Here is a 17184-nt window from a genome sequence, read left to right on the forward strand (position 1 = left end):
GTTTCACAGCTAGTATGATAAACACGCCAGGCATTCTCCTGTTATGGTGAACACAAGGTATCAACAATATGTTAGTTGTAGAGGGATTGTCACAAACCTCACAACAAATTCATCTATAATTTGACTTCCACTTGTTTGATTGCTCTGGTATTCACAATATTTCCTTAGTCAAACACAGCTATAGATTATTGCTCAATGTTTAACATTCTTCCTTTCATTTATGATGAGTGGCCTTTTGCTCCTGGTGCAGTGATTTAGGAAATAAATAAAATGTTATATTAAAAATGTTGTTATCACTGTACACACTCCATTCTTCTGTCTTTCCTCTTGACTGTTTGTATCACCGCCTGACTGTGCGGTTCATTAAGAAAATATATCTCCAAAGATCAAGAGGTAAAGGTCACTGATGATAGGGATTCCAGTTAGAACAAGAGGTTAAGGTCACTGCTGATAGGAATTCCAGTTAGAACAAGAGGTCAAGGTAACTGATGATAGGAATTCCAGTTAGAACAAGAGGCCAAGGTTACTGATGATAGGAAATCCAGTTAGAACAAGAGGCCAAGGTTACTGATGATAGGAATTCCAGTTAGAATGAGAGGTCAAGGTTACTGATGATAGGAATTCCAGTTTGAACAAGAGGTTAAGGTCACTGATGATAGGACTTCCAGTTAGAACAAGAGGCCAATGTTACTGATGATAGGAATTCCAGTTTGAACAAGAGGCCAATGATACTGATGATAGGAATTCCAGTTAGAACAAGAGGTCAAGGTTAATGATGATAGGAATTCCAGTTTGAACAAGAGGCCAATGTTACTGATGATAGGGATTCCAGTTAGAACAAGAGGTCAAGGTTACTGATGATAGGAATTCCAGTTAGAATGAGAGGTCAAGGTTACTGATGATAGGAATTCCAGTTAGAACAAGAGGTCAAAGTTACTGATGATAGGAATTCCAGTTAGAACAAGAGGTCAAGGCTACTGATGATAGATTATCACCAAGAAGGACAAAAAGATCAAAGTATCTAATGAGAGGTTTCCAGTATAAAGGAGAAGTCATTGTCTCTGTTGATTGGACACCCATATAAAGAACAAGAGGTCAAGGTCACCAAGGATATGATTTTAATTGTAAAAACATCATTAAAAGTCATTGTTGATCGGGTTTCTAGTCTATCTGGTGATATGTCAAAGTCACTGATAGTAGGGTCTCCAGAGAACACGAGGCCAGGGTCACTAACAACAGAAGTATAGGAAAGTTTGACAATCTTTATTACTGATATTAGGATTTTCATTATATTGTATTTGACAGTAGCAGGATCACTTTTTGACTTTTTGTAGTAACTGTTCTGTATCCACTATATATGGCCATATATTATAGTTTAGAGAATTTTGATATTTTATTTTTCATCACTATCATTAATTTAGCATGTACAATAAGTAATTGTCTATGTACGCATTGACAACTGTTAGCTGTGGGGAGAGTTATCACCAGGTGTGAATAACTATTATGGTGGCCACAGGTAACCGGATCTCCATTGGTCAGTGTCAGAGCTGACCACATCATTTAGACATCGTCAGTCTACGAGGTGACTCAATCATATAACTTAATTAATGACTGCCCACTCCTGGTCACATGACGTAAACAATGAGGATGTCCGTCCCTACCTGTAACATTGAGGATGGCCCTCCCTACCTGTAATAATGAGGATGGCCGTCCCTACCTGTAATAATGAAGATGGCCCTCCCTACCTGTAACAATGAGGATGGCCCTACCTGTAACAATGAGGATGGTCATCCCTACCTGTAACAATGAGGATGGTCGTCCCTACCTGTAACAATGAGGATGGCCGTCCCTACCTGTAACAATGAGGATGGCCGTCCCTACCTGTAACAATGAGGATGGCCCTCCCTACCTGTAACAATGAGGATGGCCGTCCCTACCTGTAATAATGAGGATGGCCCTCCCTACCTGTAACAATGAGGATGGCCGTCCCTACCTGTAACAATGAGGATGGCCCTCCCTACCTGTACTATTATGCCTTGATTGACTGTGCATGTTGACCACAGGTGTGTGTTGAAGGCCAGGTCAACAACATTCCTTGACTATATGTATCATCCTTTCCAGGTGTTCAGACTGGACAAGGTCAGTCAACTTACCTGGCAGACTGTCAATTTAGGTGTTATCAAAATGGTTTGTGATATTTGATATGTCATTTTGTAGGTTTGCATAACTTATATGGGATTATTTTACCTCTCTGGATTTATTATTTCTCTCAACTCTGGAAATGTGAAATTCAAACCAGCAATTTTGAGCTGCATAAAATCGTAGCATTTGTAATAAGCTTAAGTTGCCTTTGTTTAATATAGGGATGTAGTTTATGTGGTCAATTTGAATGTATTTCTCACATATACATGTAAATTAAAAGTTTAAGGTATTTCCCTAAGAAACAATTTCTGTTTGTGCCAGAGTGACAGTAGCTTGTATATTATGTTATTGTGGAGAGCATCAGGACTTAGAATTTCTCACTTCAATTAAATCAATCTACCATTGATTTGGGATCTACCCAAATCTCATATATTTCCAGAACATTTTTACCAGACAAGAAAAGTGTACTAATAACTAATACTGGGAAACTGCCTCTAATTCTTCATTTCCTTTCTTCTGTCTAAATATATTATCAGAATGTACTGCATTTGTTGATGGGGAGAACAAAGAAATCAGAAGTTATCTCCATGTGGAATGTGTGCAAGCTACATTAAGTAAACAGAAAACAGTAATGTCACATACAGGCGTGAGGTAGTAGATCAGACATGGGGCCAAGCTAGGGGACACACCATCATGTACAGTAATGTCACACACAGGGCCAAGCTAAGGGACACACCAACATGTACAGTAATGCACAGGGCCAAGCTAGGGGACACACCAGCATGTACAGTAATGTCACACACAGGGCCAAGCTAAGGGACACACCAACATATTCAGTAATGTCACACACAGGGCCAGGCTAAGGGACACACCAACATATTCAGTAATGTCACACACAGGGCCAACCTAAGGGACACACCAACATATTCAGTAATGTCACACACAGGGACAAGCTAAGGGACACACCAACATGTACAGTAACGTCAAACACAGGGCCAAGTTAAGGGACACACAAACATGTACAGTAATGCACAGGGCCAAGCTAGGGGACACACCAACATGTACAGTAATGTCACACATAGGGCCAAGCTAGGGGACACACAAACATGTACAGTAATGCACAGGACCAAGCTAGGGGACACACAAGCATGTTCAGTAATGTCAAACACAGGGCCAAGTTAAGGGACACAAAAATATGTACAGTAATGCACAGGACCAAGCTAGGGGACACACAAGCATGTTCAGTAATGTCACACACAGGGCCAAGCTAAACGACACACCAACATGTAGTTCGGGGATCTGCCAATATACAATGTAATATTATTCAAGAATAAATTGTCTCGAATAAAAGTGATACTGGCTTATGTTGGATTTCCATATTCAATTCCTCAATCAACTTCCAAACAAATTTTAATTTGAATGAGAGATTGGAAGGTGAGCTAGTGAAATGTAGAGAAATTTAATTAAAGTGTAACAACAGATGTTAGCTTTTGAGATCTTAGACGACTTTACATATTGATGTTAAGAATGGAACAGGAACAGAGTTGTAGAAGAGAGGTATGGGCCATCTTACGTCATTTTATGTCAGAAATAATAAAAGACTGATTTAAATTGTAGTCAGCAATATCTGTCTAGATACTGGCTACAGTCTTGACATGTTACAATATAATATAGAATATGTAAATCTGTATTGTTACAGTTTGATATCTACAGATTATATATGTATAGCTAGTGTGTTATGTTATAGAATGTATCTGTATGTATAGTTAAAGGAATGTGATATGTTATAAAGTGAACATCCCACAGTTATATTGGAGTTGTGAATAGGTTTTATTATACTTTCGTACCTTTAATCTGAAGCACAACAAGTAGGCACCATGGATAATGATTTGTTCGGGGATGTTCTCCAAACTACCATAAGATGCATACCAACTGACATGTTCATTTTGTTTCTAGGTCAAATCTATGTAAGCCTGATGAGACTTTTAGAGAGTATACTTATGACTGATGATTAGAACCACCTCAGATGTTTCTGTAAGAGGATCACTATACCAAGGTTATCTTGAATATTTATTGATGAAATACTGCTGTGTATGTAATTGGGACCCACTTTGTCTTCATATGTCTTCTGTTAAAACAGTTGCGCTGTTCCTTTTTTCTAGTTGAAGTGAACAATCTGTTTCCTTTAGTTGAATTATTTGCTTATGATCATGTGTGTCAGTCTTCACAGCAATCAGTCCTAAAAGTTTGTTTGTCAGCATTCCTCTTCTTACCTGATTGCTTTAATTAGGATGTTACATTGAGGCAATACTCAGATCACTGATGTGGTGTCTATCTGTTTTCATTATGATAGTCCTTTACATGTAACCATAACTTGCAAGCTTTCATGTCACCCTGACCAAGCAAGCTTTCATGTCACCCTGACCAAGCAAGCTTTCATGTCACCATGACCAAGCAAGCTTTCATGTCACCATGACCAAGCAAGCTTTCATGTCACCATGACCAAGCAAGCTTTCATGTCACCATGACCAAGCAAGCTTTCATGTCACCCCACCAACCAAGCTTTCATGTCACCCTACCAAGCAAGCTTTCATGTTACCCTGACCAAGCAAGCTTTCATGTCACCATGACCAAGCAAGCTTTCATGTCACCATGACCAAGCAAGCTTTCATGTCACCCTTCCAAGCAAGCTTTCATGTCACCCTGCCAAGCAAGCTTTCATGTCACCCTACCCAGCAAGCTTTCATGTCACCCTGACCAAGCAAGCTTTCATGTCACCCCACCAACCAAGCTTTCATGTCACCCTACCAAGCAAGCTTTCATGTCACCCTGCCAAGCAAGCTTTCATGTCACCCTACCGAGCAAGCTTTCATGTCACCCTGACCAAGTAAGCTTTCATGTCACCCTGACCAAGCAAGCTTTCATGTCATCCTGACCAAATAAGCTTTCATGCCATCCTGGCCAAGTAAGCTTTCATATCACACTAACCAAGCAAGCTTTCATGTCTCCCTGACCAAGCAAGCTTTCATCAGTTTAATTTCATCTCTGTTTATCAATAATGGTGTGATGCTCCAGTCATAATTCCTTAGAAAACGTTATTAAAAATCAAGTATTTACTCTCTTGTAATTATCTTGTCGTCTTGATAACAACAATTCCAGACAGAGCAGGTGATTGCTTGTGAAGCAGTGTTTGACTATAAACACTGCTGTTTAATCCCCCCCTGTGTGTGATTTCCACCATTGTTAACTGATGTTTCACCATTTAATGGGATTAACTGATCATTGTAAAACTGTTGTAGAAAATTAGCTTATGTTTCTAGAGAGAAATTTGTAGCACTTTTGTTTGCTTTGTCTTTACACAAAACTAAGAATTGAAGGGAACAAATTCAGTTAATGTTATAGAAGACCTTTATCAAATTGCCTGCTTCTTCACTAAACCTGTCTAATAATATAAAAAACATATAAGTCTTCCCTAGACTACGTCAGAAAACAACTAAAACATCTGTACGTTTGCATAGTTTCTGTTCTATGACATTGAGCCTGACTGATGACATTGGGCCTAACTGATGACATTGATATGAAAATTGAGCCTGACTGATGACATTGATATGACATTGAGCCTAACTGATGACATTGATATGACATTGGGCCTAACTGATGACATTGATATGAAAATTGAGCCTGACTGATGACATTGATATGACATTGAGCCTAACTGATGACATCATTGTGACATTGAGCCTGACTGATGACATGTATATGACATTGAGCCTGACTGATGACATTGATATGACATTGAGCCTGACTGATGACATCGTTCTGACATTGAGCCTGACTGATGACATGGATATGACATTGGGCCTGACTGATTGCAAGGATGTGACATTGAGTCTGACTGATGAAAATTTGATATGACATTGTGCCTGACTGATGACATTGATGTGACATTGGGCCTGACTAATTACATGGATATGACATTTGGCATGACTGATGACATTGATTTGACATTGGGCTTGACTGATGACATTGATATGACATTGGGCCTGACTGATGACATTGATGCAACATTGAGCCTGACTGATGATATTGATTTGACATTGGGCCTGACTAATGACATTGATGTGACATTGGGCCTGACTGATTTCATGGATATGACATTGAGCCTGACTGATGATATTGATTTGACATTGGGCCTGACTAATGACATTGATGTGACATTGGGCCTGACTGATTATATGGATATGAGATTGAGCCTGACTGATGACATCGAAGTGACATTGAGCCTGACTGATGATACTGATTTGACAATGGGCCTGACTGATGACATTGATTTGACATTGGGCCTGACTGATGATACTGATTTGAAAATGGGCCTGACTGATGACATTGATTTGACATTGGGCCTGACTGATGATACTGATGTGCCATTGAGCCTGACTGGTGACATTGATTTGACATTGGGCCTGACTGATGACATTGATATGACAATGGGCATGACTGATGACTTTGATATGACATTGATCCTGATTGATGACATTGATATGACATTTGGCCTGACTGATGACATTGATTTAAACTATTAGATGTACCTGATAAGACTTTCATAATATTGTTGTTTCTAACTTGTATAATAGGACCTGATGGTTATATACAGAGACTGAGAGAAGCCTTCTCATACTGTTATCATTGTGAATATGGAGCCTGATTGAAGCCTGCTCATACTGTTGTCTCTCTATGAATACCGAGACTGTGAGAAGCCTTCTCATACTGTTGTCTCTGTGAATATGGAGACTGAGAGAAGCCTTCTCATACTGTTGTCTCTGTGAATATGGAGACTGAGAGAAGCCTTCTCATACTGTTGTCTCTGTGAATATGGAGACTGAGAGAAGCCTGCTCATACTGTTGTCTCTGTGAATATGGAGACTGAGAGAAGCCTGCTCATACTGTTGTCTCTGTGAATATGGAGACTGAGAGAAGCCTGCTCATACTGTTGTCTCTGTGAATATGGAGACTGAGAGAAGCCTGCTCATACTGTTGTCTCTGTGAATATGGAGACTGAGAGAAGCCTGCTCATACTGTTGTCTCTGTGAATATGGAGACTGAGAGAAGCCTGCTCATACTGTTGTCTCTGTGAATATGGAGACTGAGAGAAGCCTTCTCATGCTGTTGTCTCTGTGAATATGGAGTCTGAGAGAATCCTTCTCTTACTGTTGTCTCTGTGAATATGGAGTCTGAGAGAAGCCTTCTCATACTGTTGTCTTTGTGAATATGTAGACTGAGAGAAGCCTTCTCATACTGTTGTCTTTGTGAATACGAAGGCTGACAGAAGCCTGCTCATACTGTTGTCTCTCTATGAATACGGAGACTGAGACAAGCCTTCTCATACTGTTGTCTCTGTGAATATGGTGACTGAGAGAAGCCTGCTCATACTGTTGTCTCTGTGAATATGGAGGCTGACAGAAGCCTTCTCATACTGTTGTCTCTGTGAATATGGAGTCTGAGAGAAGCCTTCTCATACTGTTGTCTCTCTATGAATACGGAGACTGAGAGAAGCCTTCTCATACTGTTGTCTCTGTGAATATTGAGGCTGAGAGAAGCCTTCTCATACTGTTGTCTCTGTGAATATGGAGACTGAGAGAAGCCTTCTCATACTGTTGTCTCTGTGAATATGGAGACTGAGAGAAGCCTTCTCATACTGTTGTCTCTGTGAATATGGAGACTGAGAGAAGCCTTCTCATACTGTTGTCTCTGTGAATATGGAGACTGAGAGAAGCCTTCTCATACTGTTGTCTCTGTGAATATGGAGACTGAGAGAAGCCTTCTCATACTGTTGTCTCTGTGAATATGGAGACTGAGAGAAGCCTTCTCATACTGTTGTCTCTGTGAATATGGAGACTGAGAGAAGCCTTCTCATACTGTTGTCTCTGTGAATATGGAGACTGAGAGAAGCCTTCTCATACTGTTGTCTCTGTGAATATGGAGACTGAGAGAAGCCTTCTCATACTGTTGTCTCTGTGAATATGGAGACTGAGAGAAGCCTTCTCATACTGTTGTCTCTGTGAATATGGAGACTGAGAGAAGCCTTCTCATACTGTTGTCTCTGTGAATATGGAGACTGAGAGAAGCCTTCTCATACTGTTGTCTCTGTGAATATGGAGACTGAGAGAAGCCTTCTCATACTGTTGTCTCTGTGAATATGGAGACTGAGAGAAGCCTTCTCATACTGTTGTCTCTGTGAATATGGAGACTGAGAGAAGCCTTCTCATACTGTTGTCTCTGTGAATATGGAGACTGAGAGAAGCCTTCTCATACTGTTGTCTCTGTGAATATGGAGACTGAGAGAAGCCTTCTCATACTGTTGTCTCTGTGAATATGGAGACTGAGAGAAGCCTTCTCATACTGTTGTCTCTGTGAATATGGAGACTGAGAGAAGCCTTCTCATACTGTTGTCTCTGTGAATATGGAGACTGAGAGAAGCCTTCTCATACTGTTGTCTCTGTGAATATGGAGACTGAGAGAAGCCTTCTCATACTGTTGTCTCTGTGAATATGGAGACTGAGAGAAGCCTTCTCATACTGTTGTCTCTGTGAATATGGAGCCTGATAGAAGCCTTCTCATACTGTTGTCTCTGTGAATATGGAGACTGAGAGAAGCCTTCTCATACTGTTGTCTCTGTGAATATGGAGGCTGACAGAAGCCTTCTCATACTGTTGTCTCTGTGAATATGGAGGCTGAGAGAAGCCTTATCATACTGTTGTCTCTGTGAATATGGAGGCTGGGAGAAGCCTTATCATACTGTTGTCTCTGTGAATATGGAGACTGAGAGAAGCCTGCTCATACTATTGTCTCCATAGCCCTTATACAATAACAATGACTCCAATTTGACAAGAATTTATCACTTTATTTGTCATTACACATGAACTTTGATTAGATTTTTAGCAGTTTAGCAACAGATTTTCATTTTATTCTTAAAAAGTATTATCTAGAGATTTGTGATGTTTGAATTATTTCTAATTATTAAAATGTTCTCATTTCTCATTCCCTCTCAAGGGATCTGTTCCATTTTAAGCCCTGAATTGAAAATTAAATAAAGAGGGGTTTTTTCATGTATAATGAAATTTAATCATTTTCTCATGGCTGTCATCAAGTCCACACAATTTGCATAAATAACCCACATCTAGTGTAACCCACATCTAGTGTAACCCACTTCTAGAATAACCTACTTCTAGACAGTCCCCTATACATCAGTGTCACCAATTTTTGGCATAACTAACATCTTGAGTAACCCCTTTCTGGTGTAACTCACATCTTGAGTAACCCACTTCTGGTGTAACTCACATCTTGAGTAACCCACTTCTGATGTAACTCACATCTTGAGTAACCCACTGCTGGTGTAACTCACAACTTGAGTAACCCACTTTTGTGAAACTCGCATATTGAGTAACCCACTTTTGGTGTAACTCAAATCTTTTGTAACCCACTTTTGTGTAATTCACATCTTGAGTAACCCACTTCTGGTGTTACTCACATCTTGAGTAACCCATTTTTGGTGTAACTCACATCTTGAGTAACCCACTTTTGTGTAACTCACATCTTGAGTAACCCACTTTTGTGTAACTCACATCTTGAGTAACCCACTTTTGTGTAACTCACATCTTGAGTAACCCACTTTTGTGTAACTCACATCTTGAGTAACCCACTTTTGTGTAACTCACATCTTGAGTAACCCACTTTTGTGTAACTCACATCTTGAGTAACCCACTTTTGTGTAACTCACATCTTGAGTAACCCACTTTTGTGTAACTCACATATTGAGTAAACCACTTTTGCACGAAACCCACATCTTGAGTAACCCACTTTTGTGTATCTCACATCTTGAATAACCCACTTTTGTGTAACTCACATCTTGAGTAACCCACTTTTGTGTAACTCACATTATGAGTAACCCACTTTTGTGTAACTCACATCTTGGGCAACCCACTTCTGGTGTAACTCACTAGGACATTCCTCCATGAGTATAGTGTATGTGTGAGTGCTGTAAGGTGGTATATCGGTGTATTTGCTTTCTTGTGATAAGTGTATCTAATGCTGACTTTGAAGTGCTACCTCCATGAAATCTAGTAATCTATATTGTCTTATTATTGGGGACATTGTTCCTTTTCCATCAGCTGGGGAAAAGTATCAGCAGATCATAACTGTTTTGTGATGATTAAGATTAATTTTAGTTTCCCTATGGTTTATAAATGTGTCTATTTTGACTGACATGTGGTTGCTCCTGGTCACCATTCTTTCTCCTCCATTACAGAAGAGTCTACCCCTCTGGCAGTTAGTGCTTGACTACTGCATCACCAACCAATCAGATTCAACCAACACTTTGTTTGAGGTGAGTGGTAAACCAATCACAATCAGTCATGACTTATCAGGGCCGGTAACTGTGACGATATAATATCATACCACAGAACTTACTTTGAGCTGTACAGGTGTGATGGTGTAATGAGATATACAGATTTTATACCACTGAGATCATATATTAAAGTCTGAAACTCATTACAGTCGGTCTGTACAGTGTACTACTTAAAGGATCAACTTCAGTGTGATATTTATTGAGTGAAGATCGATTACAAATCTCTGTTCAAACTGCAATACATTTAAAAAAAATAATAGCGTAAAGCAGGATATATCTACGGGGATTATTGTTTCGTTAATTCGTGGGTCAATAGCGTGATCACGAAAAATATCCGCAGAATAATAAGACAAGCATAAAAATGAGCCACGATAATAAACTTCATAACCGTAATGTCGTCATAAAATAGCACCCACATGGTTTTGACGATTAGTATACATAAAGAGTTATTTCAAATTTGGAGTCAAAATTGCAGAAATGTATGCCCGCTTAAATAACCTGCTACACGGTACTGCCCTGTGGTTATTTTAAGTATAATATTTTCTCTGGATCATCTGCTTCTAAATGATTTTGAAGACCACCAGTAAAATTAGATTGAATCATACATCAGTTTATCTGTTTCTAGTTCCTTGACTGAACCAGTGCCTTATTATTGTAAAAATACAAAAGAGTACTACTTTTTGTAACATTTACAGGAAGGAGTGAGCTGGCATGCTGCGGTGTCCGGTCCCGTAAAGGTACTCTACTTACAGTGGACTTTCCTGTCCGCAGGCATCAGTGCTACCAGAGAGCTCTACAAAAGGTAAGGCACTCATGTGGCAGACCATATTTCAGTTCCGTAAAGTTAAACTGGTTTTAAATCTCCGTAGTCCTGCTATTTAATTCTCTGTTTCACCTTGACTTCAGTTTTAAAAGAAATAATTCTAAAATTTAATTAGAATATTGAAAATGCACAAATGCGTGTAATTTTTGTGTGAATTGATATGTGAGGAAATCTTTCCTAGCCTTGAACACCTTTATATAATCCTCCTAAATGTGGAGAAAGTGCTGTGTGTGATGGTATGAGATTAGTGGTACACTAACTGGTCCCTAAGCTGACTGACACAGTGTTTGTCCTTGTCCGAGTTTGATTTCTCACACCATTGAAGAGACAGTGATTGCCTGTGTACAGATCAGCAGAGAGCTTAACTTGTCAGATTGGTGAAATCAACTGTAAGAAATTAAGCTGATATTTTTATACGCCAATCATTTGGTGAAGGTGACATGCAGTTTGTGTCAAAAGTGTATTGCTTTCCCAGCCAAGTCCGTGGGTGTGCACCCTTCTTACACGGTTGAACAGAAGCGAATGTTACCTATGTGTTATGATGTATTGTGATGCCAGTAGCCCTGTGACCTTGTAATAAATTAACTGAAAAATGTTATATTTCCACCTAGAAATCTATCAATGATCAGGGGAGCTGTTTGTAAATTGATTTTTTTCTTGCGGTTGGTTAAGATTGGGAAAGACGATGGAACCTTGTCAGGCAAAGAGGGAATAATTTGTCTCATATGCATGAAGGCCTCCATGGTTAATTCATGTAGCACGTTTAATTAGGCCTCTGGCCTGCTAGACCCTTTACTTTAGTATATCTGTCTGTAAACCACTTGATGGCTACAACTGTAACAATGAGTCTGTTGTATTGTTTTGTTTCAGGTTTATGCAGGCAGGACTTGTTCCCCTCCAGCTCATTAAGGAGTATATTACAATGGAAACATCCCAGGTAGGCAGGAATGGCTGTGATAAGCTTCCCAGCAAGATAAATGGACAGAGAAAGTGATTCGGACAGGTTCATGTGCTTGTCAATAATCAAAAGGAAATTCCAAATCTCAGTAGACATTTTCGAAAAAGACGTTAGTATGTATACAGAATGATTTTGATTGGTCTACAGCTGCTGGTTTTATACAAGATTACAATGTATCATTCTATGAACATTCTCTATAGATTATCTGCTTTGTGCTCCGGGTTTCCTGAAATCTGTTCTCTATTCTCCAGAGTTTTGCCATTAAAATTGACTGGCGTTTACATCGTTAAGACTATTGATTTATGTATTAAATAAAGTGCTATGGCCATCATAACCATTTGACAGAACCAGACATTTTTGCAAGAGATAGCATTATATTTTTCTGACTGTGTATGAATGTTACTTCCTGACAAACAATAACTCCATCATAAACAGTGATATCTACCTAAACAACATCCCTACCATATCCTCCTGTAGCGTTACCTCACTTTTGTAGAACAATCTTAAATTCATTTTGCACATATTTTTGGTTTTCAATTTAATTCATCCCATTGAGCCAGGATTAGAATTACAATCATTTGCCTTAAAACATTCTGTGGTTATCTGGACTGGAAACATCCCTTTGAGCCAGAGTCAGAATCACGATCTTTGGTCTGAAAACACTCTATGGTTATCTGGACTGGATACATTCCGTTTAGCCAGGGTTAGAATTACGATCCTTGGCCTGAAAACACTCTGTGGTTATCTGGACTGGATACATCCCATTGAACCAGGGTTAGAATTACGATCCTTGGCCTGAAAACACTGTGGTTATCTGTGTAGTTTAAGGCGATAAACATTGGTTTAATAATCCCACGTCAAACTCTTTAACATCAGATATGTACCTGTTCATCTAATTTATGTTGTTGTCATCATATCTGAACTGTCGAATATCATTTGTATACTAGACAGTGTGTGTTTCAGTATCCCCATCCCTGACCCCTAGTGTACAGTGATAGGTCCTTCTGTCACTTGTCCTGTGACAGTATCCCCATCCCTAACCTCTACAGTGATAGATATGTCTGTCACTTGTTGTGACAGTATCGCCATCCCTAACCTCTAGTGTACAGTGATAGGTCTGTCTGTCACTTGTCCTGTGACAGTGTCCCCATCCCTAACCTCTAGTGTACAGTGATAGATATGTCTGTTACTTGTCCTGTGACAGTATCCCCATCCCTAACCTCTAGTGTACAGTGATAGGTCTGTCTGTTACTTGTCCTGTGACAATATCCCCATCCCTAACCTCTAGTGTACAGTGATAGGTCTGTCTGTCACTTGTCCTGTGACAGTATCCCAATCCCTTACCTCTAGTGTACAGTGATAGATATGTCTGTCACTTGTTGTGACAGTATCCCCATCCCTAACCTCTAGTGTACAGTGATAGGTCTGTCTGTCACTTGTCCTGTGACAGTATCCCCATCCCTAACCTCTAGTGTACAGTGATAGGTCCGTCTGTCACTTGTCCTGTGACAGTATCCCCATCCCTAACCTCTAGTGTACAGTGATAGGTCTGTCTGTCACTTGTCCTGTGACAGTATCCCCATCCCTAACCTCTAGTGTACAGTGATAGGTCTGTCTGTCACTTGTCCTGTGACAGTATCCCCATCCCTAACCTCTAGTGTACAGTGATAGGTCTGTCTGTCACTTGTCCTGTGACAGTATCCCCATCCCTAACCTCTAGTGTACAGTGATAGGTCTGTCTGTCACTTGTCCTGTGACAGTATCCCCATCCCTAACCTCTAGTGTACAGTGATAGGTCTGTCTGTCACTTGTCCTGTGACAGTATCCCCATCCCTAACCTCTAGTGTACAGTGATAGGTCTGTCTGTCACTTGTCCTGTGACAGTATCCCCATCCCTAACCTCTAGTGTACAGTGATAGGTCTGTCTGTCACTTGTCCTGTGACAGTATCCCCATCCCTAACCTCTAGTGTACAGTGATAGGTCTGTCTGTCACTTGTCCTGTGACAGTATCCCCATCCCTAACCTCTAGTGTACAGTGATAGGTCTGTCTGTCACTTGTCCTGTGACAGTATCCCCATCCCTAACCTCTAGTGTACAGTGATAGGTCTGTCTGTCACTTGTCCTGTGACAGTATCCCCATCCCTAACCTCTAGTGTACAGTGATAGGTCTGTCTGTCACTTGTCCTGTGACAGTATCCCCATCCCTAACCTCTAGTGTACAGTGATAGGTCTGTCTGTCACTTGTCCTGTGACAGTATCCCCATCCCTAACCTCTAGTGTACAGTGATAGGTCTGTCTGTCACTTGTCCTGTGACAGTATCCCCATCCCTAACCTCTAGTGTACAGTGATAGGTCTGTCTGTCACTTGTCCTGTGACAGTATCCCCATCCCTAACCTCTAGTGTACAGTGATAGGTCTGTCTGTCACTTGTCCTGTGACAGTATCCCCATCCCTAACCTCTAGTGTACAGTGATAGGTCTGTCTGTCACTTGTCCTGTGACAGTATCCCCATCCCTAACCTCTAGTGTACAGTGATAGGTCTGTCTGTCACTTGTCCTGTGACAGTATCCCCATCCCTAACCTCTAGTGTACAGTGATAGGTCTGTCTGTCACTTGTCCTGTGACAGTATCCCCATCCCTAACCTCTAGTGTACAGTGATAGGTCTGTCTGTCACTTGTCCTGTGACAGTATCCCCATCCCTAACCTCTAGTGTACAGTGATAGGTCTGTCTGTCACTTGTCCTGTGACAGTATCCCCATCCCTAACCTCTAGTGTACAGTGATAGGTCTGTCTGTCACTTGTCCTGTGACAGTATCCCCATCCCTAACCTCTAGTGTACAGTGATAGGTCTGTCTGTCACTTGTCCTGTGACAGTATCCCCATCCCTAACCTCTAGTGTACAGTGATAGGTCTGTCTGTCACTTGTCCTGTGACAGTGTCCCCATCCCTAACCTCTAGTGTACAGTGATAGATATGTCTGTCACTTGTCCTGTGACAGTATCCCCATCCCTAACCTCTAGTGTACAGTGATAGGTCATTCTGTCACTTGTCCTGTGACAGTATCCCCATCCCTAACCTCATAATGACATCACGCTTTACAACAAGGCTGAGCCCATTTGGTGTCATAGACTAATGACATCACACTTTACAACAAGGCTGTGCACCATTTTGGTGTCATAGACTAATGACATCACGCTTTACAACAAGTCTGTGCACCATTTTGAATTCGCTACTTAACACAGTTCTACCGTTTTTCTATGACTATTTGATAAAATTTGCTAGCATAAGTAGCTGATAGTGTGTGTAGCAAAGATGTACGAAAACAACCACTATTCTACTGTCACCTCATCTGTATCAGAGCAGAAAATCTGTGGCTTGGAATGAAGTGAAAATATCAGTTTTATCAAGTAGACAGAATTTAAAATTCCCTCGGTGCCTTATAGATAGCTGTTTGGTTATTATTAAATCATAGTGTTTGTTTTTGCGGAAACTGATGGTAATAAGTATACTTTATTTAAACTGGCAGGGGTTATTATAGTGTATCAGGTACAGACATGTGAAGTGATTTTGTGTTTACCTGGCTGTAGTAATGGGCCAGGGCCAGGGTGATGACCCCCGTATATTTCAGTGTACAAGCTAGTAGGCAGAGTCTGTACAATAATCTGAGCATATTTTGCCTCTGTTGTGACTAACATTTGTTTATTCTTGTGACTTTCCCACCAATATGCAATTTTTTGGACCAGATTGGAAAGGGACAAATGTTGACCAAGCATAAAATACCATTCTACTTGCACTGCAATCTCACCACCAGTTTACTCTTACTTATTGTTGTACAATTCAGGGTGAAAGTTACAGGTCTGATAGGCCTCTTTTGGTACAATTCAAGGTGGATGTTACAGGTCTGATAGGCCTCTTTTGGTACAATTCAAGGTGAATGTTACAGGTCTAAAAGGCCTCTTTTGGTACAATTCAAGGTGAATGTTACAGGTCTAAAAGGCCTCTTTTGGTACAATTCAAGGCAAATGTTACAGGTCTGATAGGCCTCTTTAGGTCCAATTCAGGGTGAATATTACAGGTCTGATAGGCCTCTTTAGGTACAATTCAAGGTGGATGTTACAGGTCTGATAGGCCTCTTTTGGTACAATTCAAGGTGGATGTTACAGGTCTAAAAGGCCTCTTTTGGTACAATTCAAGGTGAATGTTACAGGTCTAAAAGGCCTCTTTTGGTACAATTCAAGGCAAATGTTACAGGTCTGATAGGCCTCTTTAGGTCCAATTCAGGGTGAATATTACAGGTCTGATAGGCCTCTTTAGGTACAATTCAAGGTGGATGTTACAGGTCTGATAGGCCTCTTTTGGTACAATTCAAGGTGGATGTTACAGGTCTAAAAGGCCTCTTTTGGTACAATTCAAGGTGAATGTTACAGGTCTAAAAGGCCTCTTTTGGTACAATTCAAGGCAAATGTTACAGGTCTGATAGGCCTCTTTAGGTCCAATTCAGGGTGAATATTACAGGTCTGATAGGCCTCTTTAGGTACAATTCAAGGTGGATGTTACAGGTCTGATAGGCCTCTTTTGGTACAATTCAAGGTGGATGTTACAGGTCTAAAAGGCCTCTTTTGGTACAATTCAAGGTGAATGTTACAGGTCTAAAAGGCCTCTTTTGGTACAATTCAAGGCAAATGTTACAGGTCTGATAGGCCTCTTTAGGTCCAATTCAGGGTGAATATTACAGGTCTGATAGGCCTCTTTAGGTACAATTCAAGGTGGATGTTACAGGTCTGATAGGCCTCTTTTGGTACAATTCAAGGTGGATGTTACAGGTCTAAAAGGCCTCTTTTGGTACAATTCAAGG

The 17184-nt window shown here is 40.4% G+C and overlaps 1 protein-coding gene across 1 annotated transcript in view; it reads left to right on the top strand.

Moving 5' to 3' along the window:
- Positions 1-2144: 2144 nt before the first annotated feature.
- LOC110457522 (U3 small nucleolar RNA-associated protein 6 homolog) overlaps positions 2145-17184 on the top strand; it is a 24895-nt gene continuing 9855 nt past the window's right edge. Inside the window, exons 1-4 of the mRNA XM_021508846.1 lie at positions 2145-2187; positions 10448-10525; positions 11242-11348; positions 12240-12306. Coding sequence (XP_021364521.1) covers positions 2185-2187; positions 10448-10525; positions 11242-11348; positions 12240-12306 — 255 coding nt within the window. The 5' untranslated portion in view covers positions 2145-2184. The remainder of the gene's footprint in view (positions 2188-10447; positions 10526-11241; positions 11349-12239; positions 12307-17184) is intronic.

The sequence above is a fragment of the Mizuhopecten yessoensis genome, unplaced genomic scaffold (genome assembly GCF_002113885.1).
Source record: "Mizuhopecten yessoensis strain PY_sf001 unplaced genomic scaffold, ASM211388v2 scaffold9173, whole genome shotgun sequence".
NCBI lineage: Eukaryota > Metazoa > Mollusca > Bivalvia > Pectinida > Pectinidae > Mizuhopecten > Mizuhopecten yessoensis.